Source organism: Vipera berus, assembly GCF_964194415.1.
Source record: "Vipera berus genome assembly, chromosome: 2".
In the NCBI taxonomy this organism is placed as follows: domain Eukaryota; kingdom Metazoa; phylum Chordata; class Lepidosauria; order Squamata; family Viperidae; genus Vipera; species Vipera berus.
The window spans coordinates 252,296,116-252,316,115 of NC_138203.1; the positions used below are offsets into that span (position 1 = coordinate 252,296,116).

Below are 20,000 nucleotides of genomic sequence, written 5' to 3' on the forward strand. Positions count from 1 at the left end.
TACTGGGTAGCTCCAGAAGCTTAAAAGGGAGATTTATCTAAGCTGTTCCGAAGGGCAACAAGGCTGCTCTGTGCGCTCCTAGGCAGGGGGAGGCACCGCAGCCGTTGGCCGGACTCGAAGCCACGCCAGTCTGCCCAGGAAACCAGGGAGAAAGAGGAGTTTGTCTGGATGGCTTGACCTCACACTTCGCCACCCTTTCCCGTGCTGCGCGGTATATAAAAGGCCGCCTGTCCTAGCAGAAGTTTGGAGCTTTTTTTAAAAAAAAAATAAATAAAATAAAATCGGAGAGACTCGAGGCAGGAAGCAGCGTGGCTTGTTGGACTGAGGCTTCGAAGCAGCCGATCCGAGCTAGATCATGGCTTCGGTTTTCACGTGTGGAGTGGAAGACTTCCTTTTTAACGGCAGCCGTTTCGTGTGGAACTTGACCATCTCGGCGCTCCGGAGGTGGTATACGCAGAGAGTGAGGGGCTGCCACCAAACCCTGAGCGCGTGGTGTGGGGTAAGGGACCTTTACCAGGTAAACCCATTTTAGCGATTCAAGTTGGGTTGGGTTGGGTTGGGTGGGTGGGTGGGTAGGTGGGTGGTTTTCCTTCCTGATGCACATCCAGAATGGGAGAAAGAGGAAGAGCGGAGGGTGCAACTGAAACAGGCTTGGCCGATTCACCTGTGGGACGCTCTTGAATGACAGACGTGCCTGAAAGACACATAATCTGCCTTGGGATGTACATTTTGCGCGTCTCCTAAGACAAGCGGTGAGCAGGTCCTTGGTCAGGGGTAGGCAACCTTGGCTCTTTTATGACTCGTGGACTTCAATTCCCAGAATTCCTGAGCCAGCTATGCTGGCTCAGGAATTCTAGGAGTTGAAGTCCAGAGTTATAAAAGAGCCAAGGTTGCCTACCCCTGTCCTAGGTGGTGGGATTTGTGTTCCACATCTTTTTAAAAAAACGCAATGCCTTTAAGGACTCTTGTCATGACAAAATTCCCTCCCGTGTTTATTCAGAACTATTAGTTGGGATTGCTTCTGCTTTCTGTCTGGGTGCCATTCATGAGGCTTGCCATCCCTTGCTACTTCAAGCACTTACCTGAACTAATGCGACTTGTTCAGTTTCCATCAAGTAAGCACTAAATGCAGTGGCAGGAGAAATTTATTTTATACTGCCTAATTCTTTTCTCCAACCTGCTACAAATTCTTCTTCTTTCCTGAGTAATTACTTGTTTCAAAACATCTCGTGCTCTTCCTCTTTTTCTTACCCCATTCCTGGTTGTTTTGTCTAGTCTGGAGATCAGTGCTCAAAAGGTGTCAAATACTTTGAAAAGAAAAAGATAGGGGGGGGGAGTGGTCATTTTTATTCAGGAACATTTACATATTATTGGATCGTATCATTCCGTAAGATCCTTTCAAATTAACTCTTTTTTAAAAAAAAGGTGATAAATCAGATGTCACAGATGTCAGTCCTTGATGGACTGAGTTTGTCTTCCTGCAGTCCTTTCCTTACCCAAAGTAGGTAATGCACTGATGATGTTACCTAGTTTGGTAAATGAAATGTCTGCAAGAAAACCATCAAGCTCAGAGAGCACCAAGGACCCCTCATTTCAACCCTGAGCTACAAATATTTTCCTCTATCAGATGTCAGTTTCTACACAATTTCTGTGTAACTTCTGTGACTGTGTATTTTCATATGTGTACAGTTCTTTGGCTTTACAATGGAATGCAGTGGTGATTTAGAAAGGAACTTCCTGAGATTATAGGACTTTTAGTGTTTGATGAAAACAAATACTATCCTTATGGAAATAGACTCTGTTCATCAATGTTAATCAGATAAGGATGCCGAAATAAATGGTCTATGTTTTTTTAATTAGAATTGGTTTTTTTCAGGATGTGACAAAATATAAGTTTGGAGTCCTACTTACTGTCTACATAGACTATATAGTGTAAACATCCTAGGTGAAGTCAGGCTTCAATCATATTATTGCCTGGGCATGGATGTCTTTATGTAGACACTATCACATATGCTCAGTTGAAGGGAATTCCTGCCTTTAACTTCCCACTATCAGACACATGCTAATTAGTAAGTGAATTAGATGTTTAAACAAAGTTGGGAAAGCACATAGGGCAGTGGTGGTGAACCTATGGCACGGGTGCCAGAGGCGGCACTCAGAGCCCTCTCTGTGGGCACGCACGCCATTGCCCCAGACCTGCCTCCCCCCATGGCCCCCTCCTCACCAGCAGTCCCCCTGGAGGAGTCATCCCCGAGCGTAGCCCACGTGGTGCAGCACAGCCAAGGACATGGCAGCTGAGCAGCAGGGACAAGACTTCGCCCTCGTACCCATCACACGCAGTTGATGCTGCAGGGCGTGGGCAGAGGCCGTGGCTGCCATGGCGCTGCTGGGCCGCATGGGTGATCTGAGGTGGGCTGTGGAGGCGGTGGGTGGCTCCACAGGCAGGTGGTGGGGCAGTTTTTGGGCACTCGGTCTCTAAAAGGTTTGCCATCACTGACATAGGGCATAACTTCTAGAATTCTGTCCAAGTGATATTATACCAAGAAGATGGGCAGAGGTGGATGGATTCAGCTCCTAAGAAATACGATAAATTTTGAAATTGTTTACTCAGATATGACTCATTTTGTATAGTAGTCCTTCTGTCTAGCTCGAAGCACGCATATGATGTTGCCACTATTATTGCTTCTCAGCTTGCCAACGCACTAGGGGGGAGGAGAGGGGGAAATGGAATGCAGGCTCCTGAGAACAATAAGTCAGCCCACGTGAACCAAAGACATTTCAGCAGGTATAAACCCATAGAGACACTTTTTCATAACAATATTTTGACACTCGATTGGACCATGTGACCTGCACTATTAGGGGGAGGGAGAATTCTATACTTTAATTATAGTTGTTTGCACGGGAAATTATCAGAGCTGGTTTTGCTTTCGTCTGTGCCGAAATGATGTACTCAATAAAGTTTTGCATTAAGAGATTGGATCGTCTTGATGGTGCTTACTCAGTTGGGTTCAACAGTCAGAACCATGGCACCTTGACTTCTGACTGGACTCTAGAAATGTTACTAATGATCTGTCCTTGAAATGATAATAGCTACACTACCCTGCGGTCATGTGATTACACCTCGGGTGCTTGGCAACCAACTTGCATTTGCTATTGGTTTCAATGTCCCATAGTCACACAATCAGCGAAAAATGTCCATTGGAAAAGCTGGAGTCGGACTTATGATCATGTGATTCATTTAATGACCACAGTGACTCGCTTAATGAGTGTCATAAAAGCAGGCATAAAATTGAGCCCAGTCATGTGGACTTAACAGCTGTAGCTGTTTAATAACCAAAGTTCCTGGTTCAATTGTGGTTGTAAGTTGAGGACTATCTCTAATGCATTATTGTTTCGGTTGTATTTTGTTATATGTCTTTGTAAGTACATGATAAATTAAAGTACTACTAATTTTTGCTTTGTGGCATTGTCACTGGAACAGAAGAGAAAGAAGAGAACACATTCCAGAAGAAAATTTCCCCAGTGCATTTTCCCTCTTTTATATGGGTGCACTGAGGGATTTTTTTTTCTGGAATGCTTGCCTTCTGTAGTCTTTGTCCAGATGTGGCTCCATTTTGAACTTGCCTTTTCTTTTGCCAGCTCCCATTCCACACTAAATCTGATTCAGTTCTGTTCTGTTATCAGAGAGTTACCCTTCTGATGTTCAGGGTCTTGTGGAAGAACAGGGAGTAGAATAACGACTAATGACCTTCTTTTACCGGTCTACTATAGAGAGCATCCTCTCGTACTGTATTGTGGTTTGGTATGCTGGTCTGACACAGTGGATAGCAAGATATTATAGAGGGTGGTGAACACAGCACTAAACATCGTGGGCACCACTGGATGAACCTCGCCAGGGCTCGCTGCCTTGGAAGAGTGAGGAAGATTCTCAGCGACGACTCACACCCTGGTTGGTACTTCTTTACTCTTCTACCATCGGGTAGGAGATACAGAAGTGTAGCCAGCCATACCAACAGGGTGAAGAACAGCATTTATCCATGGGCTGTCAGGCTCCTGAATGGGAAATAACTCTTATGTATGATTAACTTGCGAGGCTGGTGTGTTGTGCAATTAGCTCACATGGTGTAACAAGATGGTGGGTTTGTTGTCACTGTGAGTTGTGGGGGGAGGGCACGAAGGGAGGCTCAGCCAATCTCAGTGTATACATGTTGTACTTTGATAATAAAGGTTCATTCATTCAGATGGAAGACCCAAGTCTCTTCGCATAATTTCTTTCCAGTATTCTCTTGAGTTCAAAACAAAACAAAGAAAACCAGAAGCCATATTTGTACTAATTTTCAGAGTTTTCTTTCTCCACCCTTGCTATTTTATACATGTGTATAAGCATCCAAGGTTTTACAGTTTATCTGAAGAACAAATAAGCAGGCTGGCTCCAGGTTGTTGAGTTCAACTGTTAGATATTGCTGCATAGAGCTGATCTTTGCAATAGAGAACTGAAGACATAATTCAAAACTGAGCCCCCAGCCATTGCTCTCTCAAAGCAGGTGCTTCATTGTAGGCTGAAAAAGTTTAAAACTTTCCCAGTTAGGAGTTATTTTTGTTTGCAGTAACAAAAAACGAATTTACTGCCCAAGATTCTGTTCCAAATGACAGATTCCAATTTGAGATAAAAATGAGGACTGGCAAAGAACAGTTAACAGATTTATTTAGAGCATGATAAAATCAAAGAGTAAGACTCAAACTTTTGCAAAATTCAAACAAAAGAAGCAAAAAAAAAAAAGAACAATATTTGTAGCTCTGAGTTGAAATGAGGAGTCCTCGGTGGTTTCTGAGCTTAGTTGTTTACTTACAGATGTTTCATTACCCAAACTAGATAACATTAGCACTGATAATCTTACCTAGTTTGGATAATGAAACATCTGCAAGAAAACAACCAAGCTCGGAAACCACCAAGGACCCCTCATCGGACCTTCGCTCCTTCCAGCGCGGTCTGAAGACCCACTTATTTGAACTAGCTGGTCTGGCCTGATGGGGAACGTTAGGGTTTTTAATGGGTCTTTTATTGTTATTGTAACTTTTAATTGGGCACTTGTTTAATTCCTTTTTAATTTTTGTATTGTTATTTATATATGCCCTGTTAACCGCCCTGAGTCCTTCGGGAGAAGGGCGGTATACAAATTTAATAAAAGTAAAAAAAGTAAAAAAAAAGTAAAGAGGTGGAAATATGATAATGGTAAAATTGGCAGAGAGACATCAATAGAATAGAATAGAATAGAATAGAATAGAATAGAATAGAATAGAATAGAATAGAATAGAATAGAATAGAATAGAATAGAATAGAATAGAATAGAATAGAATAGAATAGAATAGAACGGGACCTTGGAGGTCTTCTAGTCCAGCCCCCTGCTCAAGTAGGAGAACCTATACCATTTCAGACAAGTGACTGTCTAGTCTCTTCTTAAAAACCTCCAGTGATGGAGCGCACACAGTTTCTGGAGGCAAGCTATTCTACTGGTTAATTGTCCTAACTGTTAGGAAGTTTCTCCTTAATTTCCCTGGGTTGCTTCTCTCTTTGGTCAGTTTCCAACCATCGTTTTTTGTCCTGCCATCTGGTGTTTTGAGAATTAGTTTGAAGTCTTTGTGGCAGCCCATCAAATACTGGAATACTGCTATCATGTCGCCCCTGTCTCTTCTTTTCTTTTGACTAGCTAAACCCAAGTCCTGCAGCTGTTCTTCATGTTTTCATCTCCAGGCCTTTGATCATTTTAATTCCTCTTTTCCAAAGTCTCAACACCTTTATGTAGTATGGTGACCAAAACTGGCTGCAGTATTCCAGGTGTGATTTTACTAGGGTTTTATAAAGCGGTACTAATACTTCATGCGATCCTGATTCTATGCCTCTGTTTATACAACCCAGGATAGTATTAGCTTTTTTGGTGGCTGCTGCACACTTCTGGCTCATAGTCAAGTGATCGTCCACTAGGACTCCAAGGTCCTAGTCGCAGCAGAGTCTTTTACAACTCAATAAGAGTTCGTGCTAATAGTATTAGGATTTGGCCTAACTCCCAAATGCAAGGCTGAAGCTTAGGAATCTCTAAGAATGTTATTTATATACACCTCGTGACACATTTTCCTAGAAGAGATTACTTTTATGCTTTGCAAATATCCCCACACTTTTCAGTGATAATTTTGTTCCCCATTATTATTGGCTCCTCTGATTTCTACAGTATGTGTAGCCTAGTATCAAAGAAATGCTAAATGCTTCTTATGTTTAGATATTTATTGATGTTAAGAAACAGTTCAGTTAATGCAAAAGATTATTGCAAAGTGTTTGTGCTCATGTTTCATTCATGAAGAGATGGCCCAAATCTATCACTTATCTGAATCTGCTATATCTTTAAACAGTTTATGTCAGCTTAAACACTTGTCTTGATCAATCACTGCACAGATAGAGAACTAGAGTGGTGTAAATGATAGGATTGAAATAGGAGAATAAGAAGGGAACCTGGACAGGTATAAATGAAATTAGCTTAAATAGGTATTGGCATATATGAAAGGATATATAAAAACAAGCATGTTTGTGTATATAAAGCATTCTCTCCAGTGCATTATCAACTGATGATCTGCCATACTGATACTCGAAAACTTTCATTTTGATAGGAATGGCATAAACTTTATTTTGGAGCATATATCTGCAATGTGCTCTGTCCATAAAATATGGAATTTCCCTAAATCTGCTTGTTTTCATTATGAACATTTAAAACTACTTTAATGAGCCTTGGTGGAGCAGTGGGCTAATGCCTCCTTAAGTAACACCAGCTGCCTGCAATTAGTACAGGTTCGCATCCCACCAGGCTCAAGGTTGACTCAGCCTTCCATCCTTCCGAGGTAGGTAAAATGAGGACCCAGATTGTTGGGGGCAATTAAGCTGACTTTGTAATAATGCCGCTTGGGGGTGTGTGTGAAAGCCCTAATAAGCAGGCATATACATAGAATGAAGGCTACTGCTAAGCTTGTAAGCCGCCCTGAGTCTTCGGAGAAGGGCGGGATATAAATGGAATTAAAATAAATAAAAAATAAATAAATGTCTTGTTTTCTTTGTTGGAGGGGTTGTCTATAATCTCTGTTAAAAGTCAAATATAGTCCCAGTGCTTTTTTTTGTCATAGAATGCACCAGAACAGAGTTCCGATACCTTTTTTCAATAGATTTTCCAAGTTTTAAAAGTAACTTTTGAAAATTTGATGTTTGGTCCATGTGAACTTGAATCGCCTTGTCAAGCATAGCAGATTGGCGGCAAAATCATTAAAATAGTGCATGCGGGTTGCTTGTGTGTCGGGTCTGATGCATGCGTACTTTGTCTGCGCTGGTTGTGATGGCGCTGCTTGGCTTGTGGGCACTACTCGGCTTGTGATTGGTCATCTGGTTGCACACTGAGTGCTTACTGTGGGCGATGACCGTTATGTTTCGTTACACAACTGACCTGTGTGGGTGTGTGTACAGTGATTGACTACGTGCGAAAGGTAAATAATTTCTTTATTTTAAAAAATCATTGGTGAATTGAAAATCTTTTTTTAATTTTTAGCGTAAAAGTGTGACCCCAAATTTCAAAATGAAAAAAAATACTAATTACTTCTTAACCACCAGTCCTGCTAAGAACTGAATATATAATTTTTTAAATAAAAGATGTGAGTTCCGGCACCTTTTTTCTTACAAAAAAAAACACTGTATAGCCCTGCTGTTATTTGATATTCTTTAGCTGTGGTTTTTCTGCAAATTAATGGTGTTGGTGAGTGTGTTAAAGCTTTTTTTTTATTTTTGCAAATGAAAATATTCAGTACATGTATGGAAGTCACTTTGGATAGTGACATGGGAAGCCTATACAATAAACAAACAAACAAACAAATGCAGACTGAACATTGAAGCATGCTTCTGTTGTATTATCCTGGAGCAGTGCCCCAAATTAAAGTTATTGCACTAGAGCAGGAGTAGACAACCTTGGCTCTTTTATGACTCGTGGACTTCAACTCCCAGAATTCCTGAGCCAGCCTGGCTCAGGAATTCTGGGAGTTGAAGTCCACGAGTCATAAAAGAGCCAAGGTTGCCTACCCTTGAGGGATGAAGAACCAGCAAATAAACTGCAGCTGAATAGTTTGAATTGTGATAAAAAACATCCTTGCTCTGTTTTAGAGAATTAAGTCCATATAATAAGTTGGAACAAACTTATAACTAAAATCTGGAAGGTTGATTCTTCCAGGTCAGCTGGAGTAACTATTGATAAAATCCTGAAATTCAGAATATAAACTTGGAAATTTACACATTTTACTGAATTACTAACTTGGAAGAGAGGAATAAAGACGGAAATAGCCTACAGTATTTCTGTTTCCTGTAATTCAAATCTAGTTAGCATGGACACCTGAAACATTATGTTTCCTTTACCGCTCCACCCTGAATACATTTTACCAAAATGAAATTGCTCAAAAAGGGAGAATGTCTTTACAATGTTTTTTTCAGAGTTAACAGAAAAATTAAGGTTTCAAATATCTGCACTAGAAAGACAGAAGAGCATTATAAAGCCTTTAGCTCACAATTTTCTTTAGACCCAAAACTCTGGTTTGATGCGTTACAAGTTTATCTTGAACAGCTTGATTTCTCTTTATAACTGTTTGTGTTTAGGTTTAACTTAGTATTGACTTTTTAAAGTCAGTTAGTTAATTAGAGATTAATTACTCTTTAATTAATTAATTGGGATATCCAAATTAGAAATCTTTTGTCATAATTCTGAGAAAAGTGTAGTTTCTCCTAATAGGATTTGTCCAGAATGGATACTATGACATTGTATAAAATATGTTTAAAATTATTTATCCCTGTATAAATACAATGTAAAACAACATCGCTAATCAAACAGAAAAATAAAGTCATAAAAAAGATAGAGCAGCTAGAGATTTAATTACCACTTAAATTTCTTTGGCAAATAAAAAATGTTTTAAACTATTTCCAAAAAGATTATATAATTGGGAATAGAATTTAAAAATAAATACTACTAGCAATTTTGGAATAGACCTACAGTAGAAGCAAAGAGACAATTGGTGGTTTCAGTAATAGTGTACTGAAATCTCATCTTCAATTTTGAAATTATTTTTCCTTTAAATGTGGTTCTGGTTTTCTATTTGTTTCACAAAATATTATATAATTTCCTCTAGTAACATTCTTTGTCATAAGCTGCTTTTGTGTTATCCTTCCTTCCTTCCTTCCTTCCTTCCTTCCTTCCTTCCTTCCTTCCTTCCTTCCTTCCTTCCTTCTTTCTTTCTTTCTTTCTTTCTTTCTTTCTTTCTTTCTTTCTTTCTTTCTTTCTTGCATCTTTCCCTTTATTACAGTGCTATTTCCTGATGAAGGGAAAGGAGTTGATGCAGGCAATAAATGCAGTAGATGGTTGGAGACATGATTGTACAATAAAGAACAGGACTTTCTAAGGTAGCATTTGGATACATCATAAATATCTCTGAGTTTTGCCAAAACCTTTTTTTAAAGATTTTTTCCCCTTGGAACTAGTTGAAAGTAATTGAAACAAAGTGCAAAAAATATTATAATAACCCAACTTTAATCTTTATCAGGTTGGGATTCTTTTTGGATTAAATTTACTGTTGGACTGCATAAGACATACCCATCAAACAGGGCTTATCTGGCCCATGAATTTGATGGAGCTCTAAAAGACGGCATCAAGCTCACACTTGCCATTTCTGTTACAAAAAAAAAGTTGCACCTGGCATTTTTAATTAATTGTAGTTTGCCATTCAAGAGTATCTAAATGAAAACTGTAAAACTGCAGTGCAACGCTAAACCACCTGTAAAAATGCCAAAGACAACTCGTTCTCTTCCAAAAGTGAAATTTATTGAAAGCAATCTTGTCTGTGCCAGAGGTTTTTTTTCCTTTTAGTAGATGAGCAACTATAAATCAAAACAACACAAGCTGAAATATTGAAAACAGAAACAACAATAACCTGTCTTGCCATTTTATGGTTAAATTAGTTTTTCTCATTTAGCTTCCAACCATTTCAGCCAAGTATATTTCTACCTCAGCTTGTGAAATAACATGTTTTGCTCCTGGAAAAATATTTTAAAAACCCATAAAAGATTGAATGAAATAAAGTTTTGTATTTGCTCCTCCTTCCTTAACTGCAGAAATTTCATTTCCTGCCTTGAATTTCATTTCATTTCCTTAAAGGCACCACTGTGCCAGTTTTCAAAATAGGCATTCCTTTATTCATTCATTTACCATGTGTTTAATGATTCATATTTCCTGGGCTAATATTCACAAGAGCTATTAAATTTCACATGTAAAATTCTTCCTTGACTGTTTTCTTAACAAAATTCAGTTCACGCTTTGTTGTTTCTTTTACATGTATTGATTGTTTCCATCTCAAACAGGTTGCGTGATATGGAAAGAGGAATTAACTGCACCCATCCATTCCTACTCTATAGGAAAATATTTTGTCGTTTTTTCACCATTTAGTGTTAGGTTTCTGAGGGATAAAAGCCAAACAACGCACCAAAATCTCACTGAATCATAAGGTTGGAAAGGATTTTAGAAATCTAGTCCAACCTTCTGCAGGGCAGGATTCCTCAGACCATCCTAGAAAAATGTCTGTCCAACCTTTGTTTTGAAAACTCATAACTCCAGGAAGCAATCTATTTCTGGTCAGAAATTACTTCTTATTTCAAATTTGGATTTCTTGCTAAAGATTTCACCCATCATCTTGTCCTGTCTCCAGCTCTTACAGATAATAAATCTATACTGTTTTTCCTGTGACATTCTCTTCATATTAGCCCAAAGGTGCTTTTTCACGAAGCAACTGGACTTTCTTGTTTTTCTTTGGGGACTTTTCGCTTCTCATCCAAGAAGCTTCTTCAGCTCTGACTGGATGGTAGGGAATGGCAGGATTTACGTATACTCCTTCATATTGGAACACTATCACATCTCCATTTACCCTTCTCTTCTTCTGACGAAACATACCTAGTTCCTTTAGCTGATTTTCATAGGATTTAGCCTCCAAGTCTCTCCATCACTACCTTGGTTGCTCTTTTCTGTACTGTGACAAATAGAACTGGAGATTGTATTCCAGTTGAGGTATGACTAGTGTACGTACAGCAGAATTACCACCTCCTGTGATTTTGACATTAACCATCTGTTGATGCAACCAAGATTGCATTAGTACTTTTGGAATACTAAGAAGGAGCACTGCTGGCTCTGTGATTTACCAGAACTTTAGAAGTACCACTGCACTAGTACTGGACATCTGTCAATGCATCAGATATTTTCTACCTAAGTGCAGTACCCTACGTTTATCACCAATGAATTGCATTTCATTGGAAAGGACCATTGGCTTTTTCCAACAAACTCTTATCAAAAACTTAATTTTCCAACAAAGTTTCTCAAGATCTTTTCAAATCTTATGCCCAGGTTCTGAGATAATAGCAGTTTTATGTCATCTACAAATGTGATGGGATTCATTTTATCCCTTCATTCTAAGTCATTAAATTAAAAGGCTGAAGTGCAATAGACCCAGTACATAACTTTGAGATTCCTCACTGCATAGCTCTTTCCATCTAGTCATAGATCCATAGATTCATTAAGGATCACATGTAGTGTAGTTGTCAACCAACTGCAAAGCAATGTGATAATGAGACCACATGGTTCCATTTATTAAGAAGGAGACTATGGCCATCTTTAGCAAATGCCTTATTGAAGTCCAGGTACACTACATCTTCAGCATTCCCTTGACATTTCCCTTGTCCCTCCTTTGCCCCCTCCTTCCCAAAAAAGCAATGAGATTTATCTGGCACAGGCCCTTTTTAAGAAAATGGTGCTGGTTTCTGGTAAATATGCTTTCCCAAACCTCATTTCAAATCTTAAATCTCCAGAGAGTCATAATCATAAGCAGTCAAGTTACGTTCTTTCAGATTGACAGCTAATTATCTCAGAAATTGGACAGCTCTTTGACTTTGGGTAGTGTGGGACGCGGTGGCTCAGTGGGTTAGGATGCTGAGCTTGTCGATCAGAAGGTCGGCAGTTTGGCGGGTCGAATCCAGAGTGATGCGTAACAGAGTGAGCGCCTGTTACTCGTCCCAGCTTCTGCCAACCTAGCAGTTCGAAAGCACATAAAAATGCAAGTAGAAAAATAGGGACCACTACGGTGGGAAGGTAACAGCGTTCTGTGTGCCTTTGGCGTCTAGTCATGCCAGCCACATGACCACGGAGACGTCCTCGGACAAACGCTGGCTCTTCGGCTTTGAAACGGAGATGAGCACCGGCCCCTAGAGTTGGAAACGACTAGCACGCAAGTGCGGGGGAACCTTTACCTTTTACCTTTTAGTGTGGCTTTTCCCAAAAGGATCAAGATTCAGTCATAGTGGAGTCTTGTCTGATTTATTTATTTGTTAAAGATTTTAAACTGCCCAATAGTGAAAGCTATCTGTGCAGTTTACAGTAACTGTAAAAAGTACAATTCAAGGTAAGGAAATACACCATAAGAGCAGAGAATAAGTGTTCTTTCTGAATAATAAAGGTTTAACAAAGATGAGGGATATTCTCAGAGATCTATTGAGCTGAAGTTGAAATTATATTTCAAGATCAGTATAGATACAGAAATAATGATAAAGAACATTACAGGTGCTTCAGTCTGTCAGGATGTCAGACAGTGAATTCTGAACTCGCTGCCGATTTGGAGTATTTATTTAATTAATTTTAACATACTTTTATTTGCTGAGGCTTATATGCTGCTCTTGTTCAGCAAGACTTTGGTTGCTTTCTGCTTTCTGTCTCCTTGCATTGAGGGAACACAGTAATGTTGAGTTTTGAATTTTCCCTCTGTTAATGTTCTTGGTACAGAGGAAAGAAGCAAATGAATAGCAGCTAGATTTTAAATCTTAGCAGCCTTGACAGATCCATCTACCCAAAGATATTTCTCAAAGAGAGGTAAGAATTTTAGGAGCATCCGAAGGTGGAGTACAAAAGCAGAGAAATTTTACTCATTTCTTTTTTGGCCTTTGGTTTCCATCAGCTTGCTTTCCTGCTTATCACTTTAAGAATCTGCTGTTGTATAATGATTCAGGTATTGGACTAAAACTAAGGAAAGTCAAGTTCAAATCTACCTACAGGTTTGTTTAATGACCATTCAAAGTTAAAATGGCACTGAACAAAGTGACCATTTCCCCCATGATCATGTGATCAAAATTCAGACATTTGGCAACTGGTATGTATTTATGACGATTGCATAAATCACATTGCAGTCACATTGCAGTCCTGTGATCCTCCTTTTAACAAGCAAAGTCAAGGCGGAAGCCAGATTCACTTAACAACTGTATTTCTAATTTAACAACTGCAGTGATTCACTTAACAACCGTGGCAAGAAAGGTCATAACATGGGTCAAAATTCACTTAACTATTCTCTTGCTTAGCAACAGAAATTCTGGGCTCAATTGGGGTCATAAGTTGAAGATTATCTGTATAACCATGGTTGCTGAATGGAGAATTTGGCTAGTTCACTGCCTCCACTTCAGGATTTTAACTCTGATAAAAATTAAAGAAAACAGTGCTGCATAGACCATTTTGAGCCTATATATTAAATAAATATTGGAATAATCTAAATCTGCCAGGGATCATATTAGTCTTGTGATAAAAGTCATATGGTCATATGACATATAAATATGTGTTTCATCTTATACACTTGTCTAGTCAAAACATAGATAGAATTGTTCTCATTTTGAAATGCTTTTCAGCAAAGCCCCCAAGAGATGAGGTACAGGAGCTCCAGTATTGGACTAGCATTAAGGGAGACCCAGTTGCTAATCCACTTTCAGTCACTAGCGCCCTGGATGACTTTGGGCCAGTTATTCTCCCTCAAGCCTCACATGGTTGTTTCTGTGGAAATAAATAGGGGAAGGCATTAGACATGCCAGTTTGAGCACCTGAAGAAAAGGCAAATCAATAAATCAGTCGTGCTTGTTATAAATATTTGAATACAAATCGATGTCACTAAGATGTAGTTGTGGATATGAATGTGGATGTGTATTATTCCCATGACAATAACAAAATAGCAGAGTTGGAAGGGACCTTGGACATCTTCTAGTCCAACCTTATACCATTTTAGACAAGTGATTGTCCAATCTCTTCTTTACAACTTCCACTATTGGAGCACCCACAGCTTCTGGAGGCAAGCCTTTCCACTGATTAATTGTTCTCACTGTCAGGAAATTTCTGCTTAGTTCTAGGTTGTTTTCTTCTTGATTAGTTTCCATCCGTTGCTTCTTGTCCTGCCTTCAGGTGCTTTGGAGAAGAGCTTGACTCCCTCTTCTTTGGGGCTGCCCCTGAGATATTGGAACACTGCTATCATGTCCCCCCTCGCCCTTCTCTTCATTAAACTAGACATACCCAATTCCAGCAACCGTTCCTTATATGTTTTAGCCTCCAGTCCCCTGATGATTTTTGTTGTTCTCTCTGCACTGTTTCTAGAGTCTCAACATCTTTTTTACAATTAGTCTAAATATATGAACATTTGATTCCATTGCATAAGTTTCCCAAATAACTATGTCCGTTAACATCCTCTATAAGGTTTTATCTGGGGTAAAATTAATGTGCCTTCTCAATATCCTGCTCAAGCAAAGCCTATGTTCTAAATTGTTAAGAGGGAGAGATTTCCACATCATAATTAGCCATTAGGAATTCCACTCATTCCCTGTACAGATGGTGATAGGGATATCTCAGTCACTATAGAGAGGTTAATACTCAGAGTTGTGGAATGAATTATTTATTGTATCCCATAAGCAAATATAGGGTGTATTTGTCCTTTAATCCAGGGCTTTTCAACCTTTTCACTCATTGTACCACTTTTAGGATATGGCAATATGCAAGTACAGTACCACCAGTCGCCTAGCAAGGTGTCAAAAACTTGATGACCAAAAAAAAAAAGGAAAAAAGTGATGAAGTACAGGAAGTCCTCAACTTACAATAGTTCGCTTAGTAACTGTTCGAAATTACAATGGCACTGAAAAAAGTGCCCCCCAAGCCACAGCCGAGCAAGACACCTGCCTGTCCGCCTGGTGGCGCTCTTCCTCCTGTCCAAAGTTTTCATTGTTGTGAGCATTTCTGTTGAGTATGCTTGGCTGAGTATTTTGAGTATTTTGTGGCCGACACAAAATCTCCATTTTCTTTTATGGCAATAAAAGTGCAGTGCTTCCCAGTCAACTGTGAATTCTCAGAAGAAATCAGCAATCCTAGCATTTTAATTAAGAAATAGTTTCCTGCAAGAATTCTTGTCTTGTTCAGCTAGGAAAATGTGCCTATTTTCTGGACATTTGAATTCAACTGTGCCTGTGATTATATTTGTCAATTTGTTCCAGGCATATGATATGTGTATTTACTTTAAAAAATGATTTATATGGCCACCCTCTTGCTGTTTCAATTTTGGGTAGCTAACATCAAATAAAAATGTGTTATGGCATCTGAGGGCAGTCAACTGTAACATTGTCATGTGACTATGATTTTTTACATTTTATGCAGGTTTCCAGAATTTCATTCTGGTTTCTGGCAAAAAAATGCCTATTGGCTAAATGGATTTGCTTAATGACTGCTACAGTTACTTAAGGACTGCCCCATTCACTTAATGACAACCGCATCTGCTTAATTTCCTCTTTGAAAAAGGTCGTAAAATCGGGTGCAGTCACATGGTTACCTGCTTAATTAATACAACGATGTAATGATGATAATTCCAGGCTCAATTTACAGTTTTCAGTCAAGGACTACCTGTACAGAGGAATTTGCTCAGGAATTGTAGTTTGTTTGTGACTTATGGGCCTAGAAATAGCAAGAGGCAAATACATTTATCTCAGTGGAACATAAGAACAATATATGGCTTTTTGTTTTTTGTTTGATTGTTCCTTTTCTATGCAAATCTTTTAATATCTTGTGTTGCCTAGCTTATTTTGAGGGACTTTTGTTCTCATTCTGTAATCAAAGCAATCACACAGTAAGGTCATTTCCTAGCTATTAAATGGTACCGGAATAAGTCTGGAATTGTAAAAGTCCTTGCTACAAAACTGCCTTGTTTTAGGGAAATATATATACAAAGGCTTAGAAGAGAGAATTGTATATTTTGCTGTTCTTTTAAAAAAATACCAAAGGATATGATCTGGAGGTAAGAACATTTATATGGAATTGTTTTGTGAAGTTCCATTAGTTTATTATTGTAGGGAGGTCTTAATTAAATAAGAGATATGATTTTAGAATTAATAATTACAAAGAATAAAATAATATGTCAAAAGATAGCAAACTGAAAGTAAACATAGTTGATTTTCCTTAGACTGAAAGAATTGTTGAGGGAGGGAGGGCTTTGCTATTAACAAGTTACACGATAAGGCATTTGTTTACTCTAGATGCATTTCATTCATTAATATTTGGAATGTTATTTATTTTGAACCTACTATTTATTTCCTTTGCTACAAAGACTGATTTATTTCCCTGTGAGAATATTAAATTTTGGAAACTGATAATAAGTCACAGTTGGTCTTGATTTCACAGATAGGTTTGGTTATGTACCTTACAATATTGGAACCTTTTCAGGAATCATTTTATTGAAAGCAAATAATTATACAGTGATCTCCCAAAGAAGGATAAGCAAGAAATCATTGGAGGAAATAGCCCCTTTTCAGATTGCAACCGTCAAGGGTCTCATGAGTTAAAACTGCTTTCCCTTATTTCTGTCCCCTTTCATACAGTTCTTGGTCTTAGAAGATACAACAAGGACAGGTATGGAGCTCATGAGAAACCTTTTAAAAGAGATATTTAAGGAATCACAAAACTTCAACCTTGTCAAATCCATTATTCATGTGCATATCTGTGTGAAAGAGAAAGACAATGGCAATCAAACCCTGTCAAGTTGAAGCTTCTCTCGCATGCATAAAAATCAATTTTTACCAGTAAGGGGGAAAAATTCTAAAATTCCTGTTAAGAAATCACAAATCCTTCAATGCATTTATTTAATAATTTTTTTAAAAGAAAAATGTATTTTAGTCCAAAACATGTTCTACTTCCTTCGCTATAATTTCCAAAGATAATTTCTGAGGAAAATCTAATATTTCCAAGCAAAACCTTTGTAAAGAGACCAAATAAACCTTACTGTTTTTTTGTAAAAAGAGCAAACTACCTTGTGCCTAGGACACTGGAGGGACGCGGTGGCTCAGTGGGTTAGGATGCTGAGCTTGTCGATCAGAAGGTCGGCAGTTTGGTGGGTCGAATCCCGAGTGCCGCGTAACAGAGTGAGCGCCTGTTACTCGTCCCAGCTTCTGCTAACCTAGCAGTTCGAAAGCACGTAAAAAAAATGCAAGTAGGAAAATAAGGACCACTACGATGGGAAGGTAACTTCTGCTGGACCACCAGTGTCTCTCTCCAGTGCAAGCAGCATTCTGTGAAAAGCAACTGAAACTTAATTCCTTTGGAATGAGGTTTTCCACAACCATTTTGGCCGAGAAGTATTCACTCTGGCCAGATCTGTGAGTTATTTTGGGATGGTTTCAAAACTATCCAGTGAAATTGTAGTTTGATTCAGTATTTTTCAGTTTATATATATAGAAGAATTTGGGAGCTTTTGAACGGATTGACGCCTTTGGCGTCTAGTCATGCCGGCCACATGACCACGGAGACGTCCTCGGACAAGCGCTGCTCTTCGGCTTTGAAACGGAGATGAGCACCGGCCCCTAGAGTCGGAAATGACTAGCACCTTTACCTTTAGGCAGTGCTTTTTTGTAAAAGAAAAAGGTGCTGGAACTCACATATGTCATACAACCCACCTTGCCTACCCTACAAGGTTCCATCCAAAAAAAGGTGCCGGAACTCCGTTCTGGGCGTTCTATGAGAAAAAAAGCCCTGCCTTTAGGACACTGGAATTATCTCAGTTTTAAATATCCCAACAGATTTGCCCAAATAATAGGGGCTATAATTAGTATGAACTATTAATATAATTAGAACCTTCTAGTAAGAAGATGTAGAAATTTTCTGGGACTTTCATTGAAAGATGCCTAGAAATACAGTTAATAAATAAATAATTCTACTAGTCTCTGTATTTCTGCTAGTCTCTGTATTTCTTGTTCATGATGTCAATGTATGCAGAGACAGATGAAAAGTTTAATTGCAAAGCTGAGAACAGACCTAGGTTCCCTGAGTATTTAGGCTGTTTTATAACTAAGCACAGGTAATATTTCTGTTCTGTTACTGTAGGAATTATCCGATCTCTTGAGATTACCCAGGAGATACAAATATAATTCTTTGGAACAAAACACGCTTGGGAACTTTTTTATTTGTAACTACACTTTGTTGTGCAGACATCACTGGATGGGATATATGTGCTATGGACCAGCTCTAAATAATTCCCAGAATTAATGCCATGATAATCAGATAGACACCAAGTATTTTACCAGCTCTGGTGCTAATGACCAGGAGCATCCATTGAGTTCAAAGTACAGAAGAGTTTATTGTTGCTACCAATAAACAAGAATCTAGTCAACTAACGGTCAGTGTTAAAGTGGCCCTAGATAAGGGTCAATGGTATCACAAGGGGCTGGACTTACATCTCTTGTGGAAACACAATGACTCCAAACTCATGACATGTTTTATTCCACTTTCCAGCTCAGACTGCTCTTCCTTTAGAAGCTCTGTGTTAAGAATTATTTTATAAATTGCTCTCTATCAGTTTCTAAATACATTCTTATAGCTTTTAAGATTTGTTTATGTATAAACAAATATGCTATTTACACACACACACACACATATAATAGAAAATAGAAAAAATATTATAAGTATCATCAACTCTCTTTTTATTTATGTGCTTCTGAACAATGGCATTTCTATGTTTCATATATATATATATATATATACACACATATATATATACATACATATATATATATATATATATATATATATATATATATATATATATATATATATGTTTCAAATGTTAACTATTTAGATTACCTTGCTAGGCCCCAAACATGGGGCAAATCTTTATTTCCTGTTTTCAGCCTATCTTGAAGGCTATCGAACAGGCAGTAGTCACACCGGACAATTCATATATTTGTGTAAATTACTAACAAAGAATTAAAGGGAAACTAAGATGCATTTCTGACTCTTTAGTCTTCATCAGTCAGCTATACCCTTCTGAGATTCGAAATAACATAAATAAAAAGAGAGTTGATAATACTTGTAATTTTTGTTCTTTGTCTATTTTCCATATTTTACTGTGAAACAAACTAATATACACAAATTATATCTTTGTATTTCTTGTGTAGGTTACTAGTTTAGTGACAAAGAAAAGAATCTAAAGCAGATACACACTCAAGAATGTGTTATGGTCCTACAGTATTTATTGGGAGATTTTTTTGGTGCTCTCTAGTGCTGGAGGTGATTTGCGATCTGCCTGTGACTAGCTGCTATCTCCATTCAAGAAATCAATCTATTTCATTTCTCCAAATCATGAAATTTAGTACAGTTATTAGAAGTAAAATAAAATTATGCAGAAACAGCAAGTATATACATTTATACAGTTTTTGTAGCACTGTCTTTTAGTCATCTTGGTGCAGAAATTGTGCCAGGAATCTTCAGTATTTACGTAGACATTTTATTTTATTTGTTTTGCAACCTCAGCTACAGAAACCAGCTCATTTTTTTCTCAATCCGTTCAAAAGCTCCCAAATTCTTCTATATATATAAACCGAAAAATACTGAATCAAACTACAATTTCACTGGATAGTTTTGAAACCATCCCAAAATAACTCACAGATCAGGCCAGAGTGAATACTTCTTGGCCAAAATGGCTGTGGAAAACCTCATTCCAAAGGAATTAAGTTTCAGTTGCTTTTCACAGAATGCTGCTTGCACTGCAGAGAGACACTGGTGGTCCAGCAGAAGACAAAGCTCACCCAGTTTTCCTACTTGTAGCTCATTTTAACT

General features: G+C 38.3%; 1 protein-coding gene across 2 annotated transcripts in view; it reads left to right on the forward strand.

The window, feature by feature from the left end:
* Positions 1 to 355: 355 nt before the first annotated feature.
* FRMD4B (FERM domain containing 4B) overlaps positions 356 to 20,000 on the forward strand; it is a gene marked incomplete at its 5' end in the record, with an annotated part of 181,339 nt that continues 161,694 nt past the window's right edge. For both annotated transcript variants that reach the window (XM_081318101.1, XM_081318102.1), the window contains one exon: positions 356 to 517. In XM_081318101.1, coding sequence (XP_081174227.1) covers positions 356 to 517 — 162 coding nt within the window. The remainder of the gene's footprint in view (positions 518 to 20,000) is intronic.